Source organism: Camelina sativa, chromosome 8, assembly GCF_030686135.1.
Source record: "Camelina sativa cultivar CO46 ecotype springtype chromosome 8, ASM3068613v1".
Classification (NCBI taxonomy): domain Eukaryota; kingdom Viridiplantae; phylum Streptophyta; class Magnoliopsida; order Brassicales; family Brassicaceae; genus Camelina; species Camelina sativa.
In genome coordinates, this window is record NC_141887.1 from 27960732 (window position 1) to 27978483 (window position 17752).

General features: G+C 37.5%; 1 protein-coding gene and 1 long non-coding RNA gene across 23 annotated transcripts; both read right to left on the reverse strand.

Annotated features, from left to right (window-relative positions):
• Positions 1 to 907: 907 nt before the first annotated feature.
• LOC104708628 (uncharacterized) lies at positions 908 to 11117 on the reverse strand. Of its 22 annotated transcripts, XR_015563424.1 has the most exons (35): positions 10896 to 11117; positions 10583 to 10654; positions 10412 to 10479; positions 10262 to 10315; positions 10063 to 10160; positions 9816 to 9947; positions 9645 to 9730; positions 9450 to 9547; positions 9302 to 9374; positions 9127 to 9196; positions 9001 to 9038; positions 8728 to 8890; positions 8486 to 8638; positions 8226 to 8370; positions 8010 to 8147; positions 7779 to 7910; positions 7572 to 7686; positions 7325 to 7492; positions 7049 to 7209; positions 6766 to 6968; positions 6620 to 6668; positions 6466 to 6524; positions 6210 to 6330; positions 5895 to 6100; positions 5702 to 5808; positions 5382 to 5494; positions 4909 to 5293; positions 4726 to 4820; positions 4514 to 4639; positions 4246 to 4281; positions 4108 to 4159; positions 3876 to 3984; positions 3730 to 3798; positions 3572 to 3624; positions 3396 to 3457 (listed from the first exon to the last, which is right to left on the reverse strand). It is a non-coding gene; the product is annotated as an uncharacterized LOC104708628 (long non-coding RNA). The 22 variants fall into 22 exon arrangements; XR_015563428.1 differs by lacking the exon at positions 4246 to 4281 and having other exon boundaries at positions 7049 to 7214; positions 9302 to 9358; positions 9472 to 9547; XR_015563416.1 differs by lacking the exon at positions 4246 to 4281 and having other exon boundaries at positions 7049 to 7214; positions 9127 to 9167.
• A 458-nt stretch (positions 11118 to 11575) lies between these two features.
• On the reverse strand, positions 11576 to 17728 carry LOC104709938 (DExH-box ATP-dependent RNA helicase DExH3). Its single transcript, XM_087461564.1, has 19 exons — positions 17209 to 17728; positions 16799 to 16953; positions 16609 to 16696; positions 16286 to 16519; positions 16103 to 16198; positions 15834 to 16022; positions 15540 to 15699; positions 15327 to 15457; positions 15043 to 15213; positions 14600 to 14872; positions 14263 to 14457; positions 13841 to 14044; positions 13639 to 13708; positions 13383 to 13531; positions 12950 to 13258; positions 12786 to 12845; positions 12535 to 12687; positions 12330 to 12440; positions 11576 to 12247 (listed from the first exon to the last, which is right to left on the reverse strand). The coding sequence occupies exons 1-19, from the start codon at positions 17461 to 17463 to the stop codon at positions 11765 to 11767; spliced, it is 3486 nt and encodes a 1161-aa protein (XP_087317690.1). The 5' UTR covers positions 17464 to 17728; the 3' UTR covers positions 11576 to 11764.
• Between the last annotated feature and the right edge of the window lie 24 nt (positions 17729 to 17752).

Below are 17752 nucleotides of genomic sequence, written 5' to 3' on the forward strand. Positions count from 1 at the left end.
TGTTTTGTCTCTTAAATGACACTATAGTTACGTGTAGAAGAAATATGTCGAGAAGAAATACATGCGATAGTTACACTTACACCATTGAAATTGTGATCACTTGTCTAAGTAGGATACAAGTGATCACCATTGAAATTGTGATCACTTGTTTTTAGTCCCTACATTTTCTTAAATATTTCAGATACTTTACATAACTAGTCATCATATCAAACTGACCCAAATCAGTGAAACGATTGTTATCAATAGAAAATTAGTTCATCTTTTTTTATTTAATTTTATTATAAGGTACAAAGATGAACAAAAGAATATAAAAACCCATAAAACTTATCAGTGCGGACCTTCCCGTTCATATACTTGAAGGCGGTAGCGTTACCCATTGATATTGGAAGACGGCAGAGTTTCCATCTTTAGAAAGAAAATCGATGATATTGGAAGACGGCAGAGTTTCCATCTTTAAAAAGAAAATCGAGAGTAAGAGGAGACTGTTCATTTTTCTTGTGATAAATCTCTTTGGATTCGTGTCATTTTCTATGCTGTATGTGGAGTATATATATATCCACATTTTATTTAGGTTTTTGATTACTAATTTGTGCCAAAGAAAGGAAAGTTGGCACGATGGAAAGCTATCTTTTCACCAAAAGAAATATATGAAAAAATATCTTAACCAAAATTGATATTCTGTTGAATCCCAAAATTATATTGTGCTAATGTTAATTTATGGAATTAAATCGTAATATGATCAGATAGAATATAAATCTTTGCTTTGATTTGTGAATAGTCTAAGATATTATTCTTTTAAGATTCCTTTTGTTGTAATCGAAATAATCTTTTCAATTATTTAGATGTAGGCATGTAGCAAATATAAGAAATTGTAGTGTACTTTTATCCTTCTCCAACAATATTGTGATGTTTTCAAAATTTTCTTACATTGACTTTTAATTATCATGTTTACGTACATTAGTATATATATATAAACTATAAAAGCTTATTACAAAACCAAAAATAAAATAAAGTAAATTGATAATCCATGTTTTTGATACATTTTTTTAGTTGTTTTGTTTAGCAGATGAAGTGAAATATGTATTGGCTTCGCCGTATCTTCATTTTTAAATATATAATGTTTCTACTTTCGATCCTGCAGTTGTTTGCCATTGTGAGAAACCTCTTTTGTGGTTCCATGTAAGGACATATAAAAACTTAAAAAAAAAAATTCAAGTCTATTACCAAATTTCGAAGTCTGATACTTGCTGTCGCCTTTGCGTTAGCATCCTGAATCAATATCTCCATTCTGTATAGATGCGCCAATGTTGGAGGAAGCCTCCTGGAACAATACAAACATAGCAAAACACTTTAAAGCTTTGAATGTACTGGTGAGATTAAAGATGAGAAAATGATAAGTAGGTAAGTGTTTACTCAAGAAACGAGTGCAGGTTCATTAGTTTCAGATGGTGATTGGAGACAAAAAGGTTTCAGCTTTTGGAGAACATCGGTACCCATTCACTTCCTTCCAGGCTCCACACGTACCTCTTCAAGAAACATTCCAAACTATAAAAAAAAAAACACATTGTTAGTTAATTAAAACTTTCCTATTGAGTATAACAAAACTTGAAACTTGCTAGTTCCTGTCACGGGAAACAGTGAAATTTTTGTTGGATTTTGAGCTCCAACCAATCACATAAACAATTTGGCCATCTCAGTAACATTAAAAAAAAAATTCATAACATTAAGCACATTCAACTTACTCTGTAGACAAGGAAGCCGTATTAAGTCGAGACTATCAAACACCATCAGTAGAATCATATCGCCAACGCGATTGTTGCCTATGAATTGTTGGAAGAGTAAACATGTTTCATTAGTTTCAGATGGGAGATTGGAGACTTAAAAAACTCAAACGAAAGAAGATGCCATTAAGGTATTAGGTATTGCTTACAGGGCATAAGTGTGTTGTCCACGGTTCTATAATAACATTGTAGAAGCTACATCATTTTCAATAGTCTCCACATCTGAATAAAGGATAAAGGATTAACTTCACAGAGGTTTTCAAAAAAAAATAAGAAAAGGAATTTGAGATCAAGAAAAAGGATATTATGTTGTCATTCCATCGTTGCTGCGTCATATAGTACATCTCATCCCTGATTCTATGAAGAATGCATATTCTCCATTCTAGAGAAGAAGCAACAACGACCAAAAAACTCAGTTTCCTTCCGATCTAACAATGAAATAAAAAATCAAAACTTTGAGATCACTTACAGAGATATAGAAAAAAGGATACTACAGTAGTTTCCATTCCATCGTTGTTGTTGCTGCGTCATATAGTGCATCATCCCCGATTGTACAAAGCCACTTGAAGATGTCAATCTTCCACTCGATACCGCCTCGTTGTAGGCAAGGGCAACCTGAGATCATACTATTATATCCAAAGATAGAACAGCAAAGCAGGTTACAAAATTGTAAATATCAATAGTATTTTTCAGTTCCGTCTTTGCGACTTGAGATGGAAAGTGAATCATACACGTTGATATCGCTTTTAACAAGCAGATCAGCCATTGAACCAATGGTTGTATACAAGTATAAATAAAGCTATAAGAATCATGTGACATATACTCAAGATTAGTAGTATACACATGCCAATTAAACTACAACAAGAATGTTCCACACAGTATTAATAACCATTAAACCATAGGGTTAGGTAGCCTTAAGTAGCTATCACCTGCAAAAGGGCTGGTCTATCCTTGCTTATACAGTCAAACAACACTTGCAGACAGAACTCCTTGAAATCAGAATCAGATCTGCATAAATGAATTTGTGAGAATTCAAGGCTTCTATAAATTGATACAAAAACTACCGAACTCTTTTAATGTCCAAACAGAAGTACAATAAAACAGTATTTACTTGTTATTCCAAGATTTGTCACAGCACAACTGTGCAAAGGTTATTAGGCTTGGATCCGATGAGAAAGTGCTGACCAAGTGTCAAGTGATCGACACTATCATAATCCACCTCTCTATGACTATTATTAGCTAGCATATTAGATTCCCCTAGAGTTCTTAAACCAAAACCTGCATGACCAAAAAAGCATACAAACCTGTATCAGAAACAGTTCTTTCTTATGACTGAAAATTAATTTATCTGAGTTGAGAGTATATGATGGAGTATACAACCTTATGCATTGCTCGTGAAAGCAGTGACTGACACCCAACTGGATCATCAACATATGAACAAGCTCCTACTTTCCTTTTGACATATATAACACCATAATTGAAGGGATAATCACTCTTGTCCCCAAAGCTCCACCAATTTTTCTCTGTGTTACATTGGCAAAATTAAAATGTCTTAAAACCAGTTAGACAAAATGACCAATGAAAAAATGTAATACAAGCAAATGCATCAACCACCTTCAGGGACTAGTTCAATGTGTTGGGGTCAGTCTCGGGGACCACAGACGCATTCTCTTTAGCTGCAGGATACAAATACATTTTCAGGTGAATCATAGAATGACTAAATAAAATTAAAAACTTTAAGCAGATTTTAATTCAATCTGTCTGTGGAGATTGGAGAAAAAAAGTTTCACCTTTTGAAGGAATTATGACAACTCCAACTGGTTTTGGGATGATCCACAGGGGGCTGAAAGAAACATGGTAAACCACATGTAACAAGAAGACGTACGTTACAAAATCAAACGAGTAGTGAAAGAAACTGCAATTCAAGTATCGGAAATTATATACTTACAGGGGATAAGTGTGTTTGTCCACAGTTCTGTGATAACGTTACACAAGCTGGTTGTTAATAACTCCACATCTGAATTAAGGATCAACTTTAAACAGGTTAAATGAAAAAAGACAGTAAAGAAAATGATGGATTTTGAAATCACTTACTTAGAGAAGATTAAGAAAAAGGATATTAAATTTCTATTCCATCATTGTCGTTGCTGCGTCGTATAGTGTGCATCATCCCTCATGCTGTGAAGAAAGCATATTCTGCATTCTAGAGAAGCAACAACAAACAACAAAGAAAAAAAACCCAAAATATCAGTCTCTTTCCGATCTAAATTGTAATAATGACCCCAAAAAAACCAAACTATAAGAGATTGGAGACAGAAAGTTTCACCTTTTGGAGGAAATGTGACAACTCCAACTGGTTCTGGGATGATCTACATGACCTGAAAGATAAATGGAAAGAGACATTAAACGAATCAAACGAGTAGTGAAAGAAGATGTAATTCAAGTATTAGGAAAATTACTTAACAGGGGCATAAGTGTGTTTGTCAAATAACCTCCACATCTGAATAAACGATTAACATTAAGCAGATTTTTTTTTTCAAGTTTCACAAATCCAAACACTCAATACCAAGAAAAATTACTTAGCTTATCTAGGTCCAATAAAAACAAGATGATGAAAGACTGAACTAAAAGCTAAGGAGGGCTAAAGTTGAAAGATTCTCTCGTCAATTCAACTACAAACATACTTCACCAATAAAAACATAGATTAGTAAAATGTGGAATTATCTAAGTACCTCAACAGGAATGTGAATGGTAGGTGCCCCTCCACAATAATTAGAAAAAGAGTTCAGCATTTAAAGTGGCACTCATGAGAATCAATCTCAGATCTGGACGCTCCTTTAACACTAAAATTAAGAAATCTGCAACCAAGAAGCAAGGGGGATAAGCAATTATGATACTCGATTTGCAGAAACCTAAACATTCATTAGATATATAAAATATGTACCTTTGCCTGGTTCTGAGCAATAGCTTGAAGAAGTCTTTCTTTGTCCTTAGTAAAGATCTCCGGAATTCCAGCACCGTCCTTCCCTCAGGGGATTCCTATTATTTAACCAATAAACTATTTCATTAGTAAAAAAACCTTTGATGAAAAGATAAGAGGAACGAGGTAAAGGTGTTTCAGTATTACCTGCCAGGCTCTCAGCATATTGCGCATGCGCATACTTCTCCTCTTAAGTACATTCTCCATAAGAGAACCATCAATAAACGCATCAAACCTTTCATCCGGAAGTTCTTCAATCTGTTTAGGAGGTTGAGAATCAGCTACACCTTCATTAGCCTTCTCTGAGCTTAGCTGTTGTCTATCAAGGTGTTCCTGCAGGAACCCTTTTTTGCAAACTCAAAGGAAGTACCACCTGCACGATGAGATGCGTTACATATTCATTAAACTACAAGTATAAGTTGTGCCTCCCATTGTTGTGGTCGCTTGTCATCCAAATCTGGCCGGTAATTGGGAATAGGAAACCTTGCTTGCGATAGTCAATTTCGATGACTTGATGATTTTGCTTTCTATCCTGCAGTTTTTTTGCCATGGTGAGAAACCTCTTATGTCGTTCAACGTAAAGACGTAACCAAATTTTGAAAAGAGTCTTAGTATGTTACCAAAATTAGAAGTCTGATAATTTGTTGTCGCCTTTGTGTTAGCATCCTGAATCAGTATCACCATTCTCTGCAGATTCGCCAATATTGAAGGACGCCTCCTGTAACAATACAATCTGCAGATAACAAAACACATAAAACTCTGAAAATACTAGTGAGGTTAAAGATGAGAAATGACAAGTAGGTATGTTTACACAAATATAATCCAGCAGCAAGTAAAGCACCACCCAAAAGATTCCATCTACCTTCGACACACAGAGATCTCGAAAGCTATAATAAAAACCTGTAAAACAGGAAACAGAGAATAAAAATGGAACCTTGACCTTTGAGTTTGGCACCGCAAGCAGCCTCCTCGAGTCCACCAATCAACAGACCAAACATCTGAGATCTTCACTTCGGTCCTTCAGTATCTTACATGGCCAACAAGCACCTATCAGAAAGAGGCATGTGAAAACAGATCGAAAATTGTTGGATCCATAAGAAAAGAAAAACAGATGAAGATTTCAGAAAACAGACCTTGTTAGTTTTCAATGTAGCAACTATCATATAATGGAGGTCAATCATCTTCCTTGGCCACGAGATCAGCGTCAGCTTTGAATGGCTTCAAGGCATGACTCTCATCAAACATCCATGGAAATATCACTCGGGTCCTTCTGATATGTGTATCTTCCATGGCCAACAATAGTCTTGGTTTTACCAAACTCCCATAGGTCTCGTATCAGCTACACAACACAAAACATCACAAAGAAGACAAAAAAAAATCAATATGACAAAACCACCCAACAGAGATCAAATCGAAAAAAAAAGAAGAAGCAAAGTTGGAAGGCAAACCATGGAGGAGAAAGAGAGAAGCTGGATTGAGGGAGATAGGACTGATACATTTACTTTTTGGAACGATTTAGCTAACACGAGAGTTGGTAGCCATTCAGCTCCTTCCAGGCTCCACACACACCTTCAAGAAACATTCCAAACTCAGTTTATCCAAACTATAAAAATAAGAACACATGCTGATTAGTTAATTAAAATTATCCTATAAAGTATATCAAAGTTTGAAACTTTCATTAGAATAGTGAACATGTTACATTACCTTTAGGAGGACATGTAACCAACCTCTCCAACTGGGTTTGGGATGATGATCCACAAGGCCTGAAAGTAGCACCATATGTAACAAGACCTATGTTAAAAAAATCAAACGAGACAACGAGTAGTGAAAGAAGATGCGATTCGGGAATTATACTTACAGGAAAAATTGTGTTGTCCACGTTTCTGCGATAACTTTTACCACACAAGCTGCATCATATTCAACAACCTCCACATCTGAATAAAGGATTCACTTCAAACAGGTAAAGACAGAACAGTAAAAGGAAAGGAATTTGAGATCACTTACAGAGATTAAGAAAAAGGATATTAATATTACATTCCATCTTTGTTGTTGCTGCGTCATAGTGTGCACGCATCATCCCTCATTCTGTGAAGAAAGCATATTCTTTATCCTAGAGAAGCAACAAGCCAACAACACGCTCTGATACAAGGGTTCAGATACTTCTCCTGCAGCCATCACAACTTCACTAGCTTATCATCATATAAAATCTGCAACATAGCAATGATAAGCAAAACTTCAGTCAAGATAAATGGTTAACCAAAAAGAAACAGAGAGAGAAAAATGGAACCTTGGTCATTGAGTTTGATCTGCAAGCAAGCAGCCTCCTCGAATCATCCACCATTCAACAGAAGAAACATCTGGGCTAGCTATTCACTTGGGTCCTTGTGATATGTGTATCTTCAATGGCCAACAATAGTCTTTGGTTTCACCAAACTCCATTGGTCTCGTCTGAGCTACACAACACAGAACATCACAAAGAAGACAAAAAAAAATTAATCTTACAAAAATCACATAACAGAGATCAAAACGAAAAGAAAAGAAGAAGCAAAGTTGGAAGGCAAACCGTGGAGGAGGGAGAAAGAGAGGAGCTGGGATTGCTGGCTGAGGAAGCAAGAAGGTGAACATGTAGCAGACACAATCTCTCCTAAGTTCTGGCTTCATACATACATGTCTCGATGGAGAAGAGCACCGTTGACTTCAGCTTTGAGTACAAGGAACTCTATTCACGGACCTGAAATTGCTGAGAAATTGCGTGAGAATTCGAAAAATAAAAACCTGTAAGATAGATAACAGAGAAAAAAAAATCAAACCTTAGCCTTTGAGTTTGGCTCTGTAAGCAGCCTCTTTCCTCGAGCCCAGCAGTCAACAGAACAAACCTCTTCCCTTGGCTCCTTGCGTGATGTATCTTCCAAGACCAACACAAACCTACCAGAAAGAGACATGTCAAAACAGATGGAACATTGTCGGATCCATAAGAAAAAGAAAACATATGAAGATTTAGAGTAAGAGAAACAGACCTTTTTAGTTTTCAATGTAGCAACTATCATCCAATGAAGGTCAATCATCTTTCTTGGCCAAGATATCAGCGGCAACTTTGAATGGCTTCAAGGCATGAATCTCATCAAACATCCATGGAAATATAATATCACCTAAATAAAATCCATGGTCAAAAAACAGAAAAAGATGAGAATTTGCAAACAAGAAGAAGAAGGACGGAAAGAGATAGAGAGAGTGAGATCAGATAGTACCAAGTTTAATTGTATAGGAAGAGGTCTTCTAGGGTTTGGTTGTCTTTGCTTTCTCTTTAAGACCTGGTTTAGCAAAGCATAGCTCAGATACTCCTCCTGCAGCCATCACAACTTCACTAGCTCATGATCATGTACAACCTGGAACATAGTAAACTTCAGTCAAGATAAATGCTTCCAAGCCAACGGCCAAAAAGAAACAGAGAGAAAAAATGGAACCTTGGCCACTAATTTGATCTGCAAGAAGCCTCCTGGAATCCACCAGTTAACAGAACAAACATCTCGATTGGCTCCTTGAGAATGTGTATCTTCCATGGCCAACAACAGTCTTCGGTTACACCAAAATCCATAGGTCTCGTCTCAGCTACACAACACAGAACATCACAAAGAAGACAAATAAAAATTAATCTTACAAAACCACCTAACAGAGATCAATATGAAAAGAAAAGAAAAAGAAGAAGCAAAGTTGGAAGGCAAACCGTGGAGGAGAAAGATAGAAGCTGGGATTGCTCTTTGAGTTTGGCCTTTTGAGTTTGGCTCTGCAAGAAGCCTCCTTCCTCGAGTCCACAAATCAACAGAACAAACATTCACTTGGCTCCTTGTGTTATGTATCTTCCACTAGCAAGATGCACCTACCAGAAAGAGACATGCCAAAACAGATCATACATTGTCGGACGATCCATAAGAAAAGAAGAACAGAAGAAAATTTAGAGAAACAGACCTTGTTAGTTTTCAATGGAGGTCAATCATTTTTCTTGGCTAAGAGATCAGTGGCAGCTTTGAATTGGTTCCAGGCATGACTCTCATCAAACATCACAACAACAGAACATCACAACTCCAAAAGCAGTCTTCGGTTTCACCAAACTCCATAGGTCTCGTCTGAGCTACACAACACAGAACATCACAAAGAAGATAAATAAAAATCATTCGTACAAAAATCACCTAACAGAGATCAAAACGAAAAGAAAAGAAGAAGCAGAGTTGGAAGGCAAACCGTGGAGGAGGGAGAAAGAGAGGAGCTGGGATTGCTGGCTGAGGAAGCAAGAAGGTGAACATGTATTAGACACAATCTCTTCTAAGTTCTGGCTTCATACATACATGTCTCGATTTAGAAGAGCACCGTTGACTTAGTTGACCATCAAGACTAAGACCATATGAACACTTCAATAGAGAGACACTTCAATTAAACCCTAAAATTGTAAATGGAACAAAAACAAAAACAAGAAAAGAGTGCATTACACTTCAAACGAGTAATGAAAGAAGATGCAATTCAAGTAGCAGGAGAATTCACTTACAGAAGATAAGTGTGTTTGTCCACGGCTCTATGATGACGTTACACAAGCTGGTAGTCAGTAACTCCACACACATCTGAATTAAGGATTAACTTCAAACAGGATAAGAAAAAAAGAGTAAAAGGAAAGGAATTTGAGATCACTTACTTACATGAGATTACGAAAAAGGATATTAAATTTCCATTCCATCCTTGTTGTTGCTGTGTCATAAAGTGCATCATCCCCGATTCAATGAAGAAAGTGAACCATCTAGAGATTCAACCAAAAAAAAAAATATCAGTCTCCTTCCGATCTAAATCGTAACAATGACCAAAAAAAACCAAACATTAAGCAGATTTTAACTCACTCTGCGTGTGGAGATTCGAGACAGAAAGTTTCACCTTTTGGAGGACATGTGACAACTCCAACTGGTTTTGGGATGATCCACATGGCCTGAAAGAAAAATGGAAAGAGACATTAAAAGAATCAAACGAGAAGTGAAAGAAGATGCAATTCACGTATTAGGAGAATTACTTACAGGGGCATAAGTGTGTTTGTCAAATAACCTCCACATCTGAATAAAAGATTTAACTTCAAACTGGTTGTTGTTACTGCTGCGTCATATAGTGCATCTCATCCCCAATTCGACGAAGATAACATATTCTCCAATCTAGAATAGGAACAACAAACAACAAAGAAAACAAAACCAAAATATTAGTCCCCTAGATCTAAACCATAACAATGATCAAGAAAAAAAACCAAACTTTAAGCAGATTTTAACTCACTCTGTCTGTGGGGAGACAAAAGAAAGGTTTCACCTTTAGGAGGGAGGACATGTAACATCTCCAACTGGTTTTTGGGATGATCCACAGGAGGCCTGAAACTAAAAACCATATGTAACAAGGCAGACGTTAAAAAATCAAACGAGTAAGTAGTAATGAAAGAAGAAGCAAATTCAAGTATCGGTGGGGAATGATAACTTACACAGGGCATAATAAGTGTGTTGTCCACGGTTCTGCGATAACTTTATCACACAAGCTACATCATAATTCAATAACCTCCACATCTGAATTAAGGATTACCTTCAAACAGGTTAAGAAAAAAAACAGTAAAAAGGAATTTGAGTTCACTTACAGGGAGATTAAGAAAAAGGGATATTAATTTCCCATCCCATCGTTGTTGTTGCTGCATCACCCCTCATTCTGTGAAGGAAGCAAAAAACCAACATATCAGTCTCATTCCGATCTAAATCGTAACAATGAATGAGAAAAAAAAAACAAACTTTAAACGGATTTGTTAACTTACTCTGTTGTCTGTTGGAGCGGAACTTGAAGAGGGGACGAAGACAAGGGAGACCGTGTTGAATGAGTCGGGGGACTATCAAAAAGACCAGAAAGCATCCATCAGTAGAATCATCATCAGATTGCCAACGAAAGAATGAATTGTCGTTAGTTTAGTAAACAAATCAATCAAAAAAATACAAACTTTTTAACTCAACACGTTTCCGAATCAAACCCTAATTAACTCAGTTAATCAAAATCAAATCAAACTGATTCATAGATTTAGAAGAAGAAGAAGAAGAAGAAGAAGAAGAAGAAAAGAAAAGAAAAAGAAATACCTCTGATTTGTATGTTAACCCTAGTTAGGTCACCGTAACAACGCTCTCTGTATCTTCAGATTCGTTCAGGCAGAACAAACATGCCTTTAATGCTTACCCTAGTCTCCGTAACAACGCTCTCTCACTATCTGTATCTTCAGATTCGTTCCCCGTCGACATTAGAACGAACGCTCTCTCTTTACTTTTTTTTTTTTTCTCCGTCTCAGGTGGTGAAGAGGACAAGACGACCTCAGTGCTTTATATAGAGAGAGAACCCCAACGGTTATTAATAAAACCAAATCCTATTTTTTGCCAGCTTTCTATTTACAGCCGTTAGATGTAATTGTAATTTTAGATCTGACGGTGGATAGACCATTAAAGAAAAAAGGAAATAAATGAGATTTGGAAACCCAAAAACGTGTTTTCCTTGTTCCTAAATCCACGTGCTCCTTTTTAAAGTTTATTAATATGATTTTGGTGTGAAATACAAATACCATTTAGAAACCAACAACGATTTTTTCCTTAATTCTTAAAACCACACTATCAAATATAAGACAATTATGATTAATGGAAACCACCAACGTATTTTTCACTTTTTTTTTTTAATATACTTCAACTGATTTTTTCGAGTGTTTTAGATAACTAATAATAGTGCATTTTGAATAATAGAATCTTTTTTTTTTCTTTCTCATCAAAATGTATTTCAGATGATAAATGCTCCAATTATTTTTAAAAATACTTCAAAATCCCCTGAAATTCCGGATTTTTATGTTAATAAACCCTATACTATTGTTTTGTCTCCTAAGTATGTATACTACTATCACTTTGGGATCTGAGATCGTCCAAAGGCACAACAAATACACAAAAAAAACCTACAGAGAGAGATTCAATTATTTTCCCTTGGACCGCCTACGCCGTCCTCCCAGGAGTTTCAGCATGTTATCAGTTACATCAGGTGGTGAATCTGCATCCTCATTGTGCTGGCCTGTACTACTATTATCAGAGGTATGAGTCAACCAAGCTAAGGCCTCAACAGCTGCATCTTTCTCAGCCAGCGTTTTGTTCCTCTGAGGTTTACCGACGAACTGCATCCCTTTAAACTCCACAAGTGCTCTAAATTCGTTTGTCTTTAGATGTTTTGTCTTGTACTTCGGAGGCGAGTGTCCCGCTCTCATCAAAAGTGTCTGAAGGAGACTCTTTGGGTTTGTCCCGTCTTTGGAGTGTTTGTTCTCTCCTATTTGCGGTTGGCTTGGCCTCTTTGTGTCACGGCCAAAGACAAATCTACCTTCGCATTGGTCTCCAGCAACGAGCTCTTGAACTGCAAGCATGAGGTACTTTCCTTCTTTGTGTATGTCCATGCTTGGATCTTCAAGCTGCAAACCGAAAAGATGGATACTAAAGGTGTTAAAGAGCTGCACTACAAACTTTTTTCCTAATGAAGTTGAAAAAACTCGCCTTTCTTTGAAGAAGCTTATCTAGTTCTTCCTTCAGCTTTACGTAGGAATCAGCCAAATTCGGATCCATGAAGAAATCAATGTACCCGTCAAGCATTTTAAGATGTCCCACCTGGAAACAACACGAGATTCAACCCATTCAATCCCAGAATATTCCAGAATCTGACTCGTGTAACGGTTAAAGAGAGGATAATGAGGAAAATCACCTGTACTCCAGTGCTCAGTGCACCACCAAAAAGGATCAAACTGGAATCAGGGACACCAGTGGAGTCCCGTATGAGCACAGCATTGACCTTTACTTTCTCTCCAAAGACTAGCCAAGGGTACGGAATTGTTGGGAACCGTGAATTAACAGAATTCTGAAACATAGGAATCGTAAAAAAACCATTTATATAAACAATGGCTGTATCGAGAGATTTAACCAATGGTTTTGGGAAATATGATTGAAGAGACCAACCGCGTATAGTGATACTTGGCCATCATCCATTGTTTTAAATGACATGGAAGTCTCTCTGTGCTGTGCAAAGAAGAAGGACAATATGTAATTTCACCGAACCCTCTGACAGAAGAAAGGAGACTTAGCCAGAGACTTAGCCAGAGACATAGGTACCTTAGACTTACCACAACAGATGCTATTCCGGGGAATAGGCCAGAGCAAATGATAGCACGAACCAGGGACTGGTTGTGACTTAGCTTGTTGTTGAGAGCTGAATCATCATGTACTAATCCAGCTTCTTTCAGAATATAGTTGAACTGCTTCCTCAGCGAATGTATTGCCTGAAGCGTCTGAGCTGACAGGAAATTCCTCCAACAGAACTCATAAGCCGATCCTTCCCTTTCAGCATCTTTCCACCCTTCAAAGGCACGAACAAGTGCCATATGGTCACTGTAGTCTTTGGCGGAGAATCTCAACTTGGCTGATAAAGCTAACTATAATGAAACAAGGAATCATCATCAGATGTTCTTTAATTTATGTTTAAGAACAAATATTTGCCAATTAATCAACCAATCACTATACATCATGATAAAAATGAGCACGAGTCCTTGCACTTACGTCCTTTTTGTCTTGAGGTAGAAGGAAAGGGTCTCTGACACTGAGCCCTGATACAATTGTCAGGATCGGATCAAAGCAGCGGAAGATGGCACCCATTATCAGCATTTTCCCCAGCTTGGGATCAACGGGGAGAATCGATAAGAGTTTTCCTAGTTACAACAGGTCAAAAAGAAAGCAAGTAGGAAAGTCAGTCATGATACATGTAGGTATAAGAAAAAAATTGAAACTTTATTTTTTCAGCACTTAGAACACAAACCAAGATCCGTTAGATTTTCCTTTTCATCCAGTGCTCCAATCATTTTCAGGAATCCAATAGCATTTTGAACCTGTCATGATATTCCAGTTATTTGGTCTAGTCTCAAGACAATTTGAATCAAATTATCCATATAGAAAGATTCTGATAATCAATCAAACTTGTTACTAGTAACATGATAATTGCCAAAATATCTGTCACTTACAGCCAAAGACTCCGGAGCCTGAAGTGCAGCTGACAAGAATTCTGCAATGCTATCAACCTGAAGACTTTTAATTTGCAGGCAAAGAGAGTTTAAAGGAGTTCTCAGAAGTTCAGGTAGTTGATACTCCGCAAAAGCATCATAGACGCATCTGGGGTACAAGTGATAGCATTCTCCGGGAAGCAGACGCCCAGCTCTTCCTCTTCTCTGAAGGCCAAATAGAGAGAAATGTTGGGTATATCAAATGAGAAAGCTTTATAGATATCAAAAGATGCACCAGAAAGCAAAATAGATGTTTTTGAAATTGCAGCAACGGTAATCATGCAATCAAATCATTTTAAGGAGTCAATGTTGTGAACAGAATTACAAGAACAGTGGAAAACATAAGAAAGATTGTGCCATAGGTTTTAGCATAATGAATTCACCTGTCGAGCAGAAGCTTGAGAAATCCAGGAGGGTAGCAAACAAGGTGTATTGTTCAAAGCATCGTAGGTGGTTTCTTTTGCTTTGCCACAGTCAACCACAAAAACTACATCGTTTATTGTAATACTAGCTTCTGCCATGTTTGTAGCAAGAACAATTTTTCGAATATTAGGAGGTGCTCTCTCAAAAATGAGTCTCTGCAGATATATCGAAGAAAGATGTAAAGAGAGAAATCAAGAAATGGAGGGACACATGTTAAATAAGTTACAATTACTACTTCTCCAGGGTAACAACTCAAACTGAAAGGAAACAAAGTTACACATGAAGAGATAAATCAACCTGTTCAGCAGTTGCCATTGAGCCGTGGCACATCAATAGTAAGACCCTATTGGGATCCCCCAAGAGAGGATGGGCTTTGATTTGGTCGCTCAGGGATCTGATATCATCCCATCCTGTCAAAAATACTAATACAGCACCTGGACGTTCTTTTCGGCAGATGTGACAGAGAACAGCCTCAATGAGATTAAATCCTATGCAGTCAGGCATCCAAGACGAAAGTGAATCACGTGTCCTAGAGTTATAGCTTTCAAAATTTGACTTGGTGAGAGCATCCTGCAATTTTAAAGAACGATTGTTGAAGTCTGTTCAGCGAACGTACTTCATAGATCAGTAATTAGCTACTAAGACTGGCAAATTAGCAGATTACCATTTCCCTGTCATATGAAGCTTGAAACTTTAATTCTAAGGAACTTCCACTTTATGTACAAAATTTAGCTACGTACCTCAACAAGAGTAGTGATCTGGTTTTTTCTTTTGCGAGGCATTAACTGTTTTTGCGTTTTCCACGTCTTTTCTTGACCATAGTCATCAACTTGGTTGAAAGAGGTCAACTTATATCCCGTTATTTCGAGTACATCCTCCAAAAAATGTGCCTTCACTGGATGTGTGAAGCCCTGAAAATATATATATACATACATTCAAGGCTTGACAAAGAACTATTTTGAAATAGGAAAGCGTACTGAATATCCAGAGTATCAAGACTCATTGAGGAAGAACATTGTCTTACAGGAATGTGAATGGTTGGTGCCCCTCCATAATAATTAGAAAAGAGTTCAGCATTTAAAGTGGCACTCATGAGAATCAATCTCAGATCTGGACGCCGTGGAAGAAGCTCCTTTAACACTATAATTAAGAAATCTGCAACCAAGAAGCGAGCGGGATAAACAATTATGAGACTCCATTTGCAGAAACCTAAACATTAGATATATAGAATACGTACCTTCATTCATGCCCCTTTCATGGATTTCATCAACAAATACATGTGTTACACCATTCAAATTGCGATCACTAAGCAGACGTCTAAGTAGGATACCACTTGTACAAAATAGAAGATGGGTATTTTTCCCTCTCATACCTTCTAGCCGAACTTTAAACCCAACCTATCAAAAAAATCTCTGTTAGGTATGAAATCATTAACAAACAAGCATCTTTAAACAAATTTTTAGTGTTCGTTGGAGTAATCAGACAGCATTCGAATTTGTGCTCAAATGAAAGCTTAAGCATCTTGGCTAACCGTTTCACCGAGAGGTTCTCCTCTCTCAGCTGACACTCTTTCTGAAACTGCCATGGCAGATATTCTCCTAGGTTGTGTACAAATGATGTTGCAGAATGCTCCTCGACCAGATTCTATCTCTGATTCCAAAATGTATTGTGGAAGTTGAGTTGTCTTACCACATCCAGTCTCCCCAGATACAACTATTACCTGAGAATTTTGACAGTCAAAGACGTACAACAAAACGAATTTCCAATCACAGTCAAAGATTCTCATCTCTAAAATTTCACCTGGTTTCGAGCAATAGCTTGAAGAAGTCTTTCTTTGTCCTTAAATGAAGGCAAAGATTTCCGGAATTCCAGCATCGTCCTTCCCACAGGGGATTCCTAATATCCAACCAAACAACTATTGCCTTAGTAAAAACGCTTTGATGAATTTAGAAGAGGAACGAGGTAAAGATGATTTAACAATACCTGCCAGGCTCTCTGCATATTGCGCATCCGCATACTCCTCCTCTGAAGTACCTTTTCCATAACAGAACCATCGAGAAACGAATCAGAACTCTCATCAGGAAGTTCTTCAGTCTGTTTAGGAGGTTGAGAATCAGCTACACCTTCATTAGCCTTTCCTGAGAGTAGCTGCTGTCTATCAAGGTGTTCCTGGAGAAGTCCCTCTACCCTTCTTTGCAAACTCAAAGGAAGTACCACCTGCACGAGGAGATGCATTACAGATGTAGCATAAAAGTAAAAATAAAGTGTGCCTTATCATTTTGGTAAATCAAGAGAGGAAAAGTTACCTCCCGTTGTGGTCGCTTATCATCCAAATCTGGCCGGTAGTTGGGAAGAGGAACCTTGCTTGCAACCACCACTTTCCCGTAAATTTCACTGTTAAGTTGGAACCAATAATCCAAAGAAACAAGAATCATGTTAGCCCATAGTGTATGATAAGAAACATGTTATTGACCAAATAAAGATCTACTTATATACCTGTACAGTCCCATTCTCTTGGCAAGATTTGAAATCTGCTCATAATCCCTTCGATCCCTTTTGTCTCTGGAAACAATTTCTTGTTCGCTACCATTGGCCAACAGAATACTTAACTTCCACTTCCACTCATCAACATTGGCCACAGAAGATGAAGCCTATTATAAACCAGTTCACGCCATGTATCAAGTCATTTCCCAAGTAAAAAGGATCAAGCTCTCATTTAAATAGTCATTCCACTAAACAATTTTATCGACAAAGTTATCTATCTATGTAGCGTTCCATCCTCACAAACACCTAAAGTTTCCATTTTGAGAGAAACTTTATACTCCAGAGATCGACACAAATCCAATCCGAGTAATCTAACTGGCTGATTAATTCCATTTATCTAAACAATTTACCAAAACACGAACCTTATGTTCCTCGAATTCACACTCGTATTCATCATCGGAGAACTGTTCCGCAGTGTGACCAATGAAACGACGATGTCTTGGGTAGAACAATCCCGTGACACCATCACCACTGCGACTCGAAATCAGAAACGCCGGCGAGTTAGAAACCGGACCAACGGTAAAAGCCCTGTGTAAAGATGGATTTCCCAATAGAGAACGACTATGAATCTTGGTCGTCTGCCCCAAGAGGAGGCTTATTCGTTTTGTGAAACGCATTGTAGAAAGCGAAATGGACGATGAGGCATGGTTCTTAACCTCGCCGTCTTCCTCGTCTCTACTTCCCCGTTCTCCGGCAAATGAGGTTACTTTCTGATTCTCTCAGTGCCCAATTCAACTGGGTTCTCTCCCAGACTGAGATTAATAGTCACAGAAGATCGAAAGGAGTAAGCTTTCAGGTCTCTCTGTCTTCGAATCTAAAGGGTTTAGGGTTTTGTGATACTGTTAAATTGTTTTGGACCAGGATAGCTATTTTTGTTTAATTGAAAAATTAATATATGGTCCTCGT

Bases quoted from the DNA above. Each gene is read 5' to 3' on its own strand.
- LOC104709938 (XM_087461564.1), bottom strand. From the start codon at position 17,463: ATGCGTTTCACAAAACGAATAAGCCTCCTCTTGGGGCAGACGACCAAG. The intron at 15,700-15,833 runs GTTAGCCAAGAT...TTTTTTTGATAG, and splicing joins GAGAACCTCTCGGTGAAACG to GTTGGGTTTAAAGTTCGGCT. The intron at 12,248-12,329 runs GCGAGTTTTTTC...TTCGGTTTGCAG, and splicing joins ATAAGCTTCTTCAAAGAAAG to CTTGAAGATCCAAGCATGGA.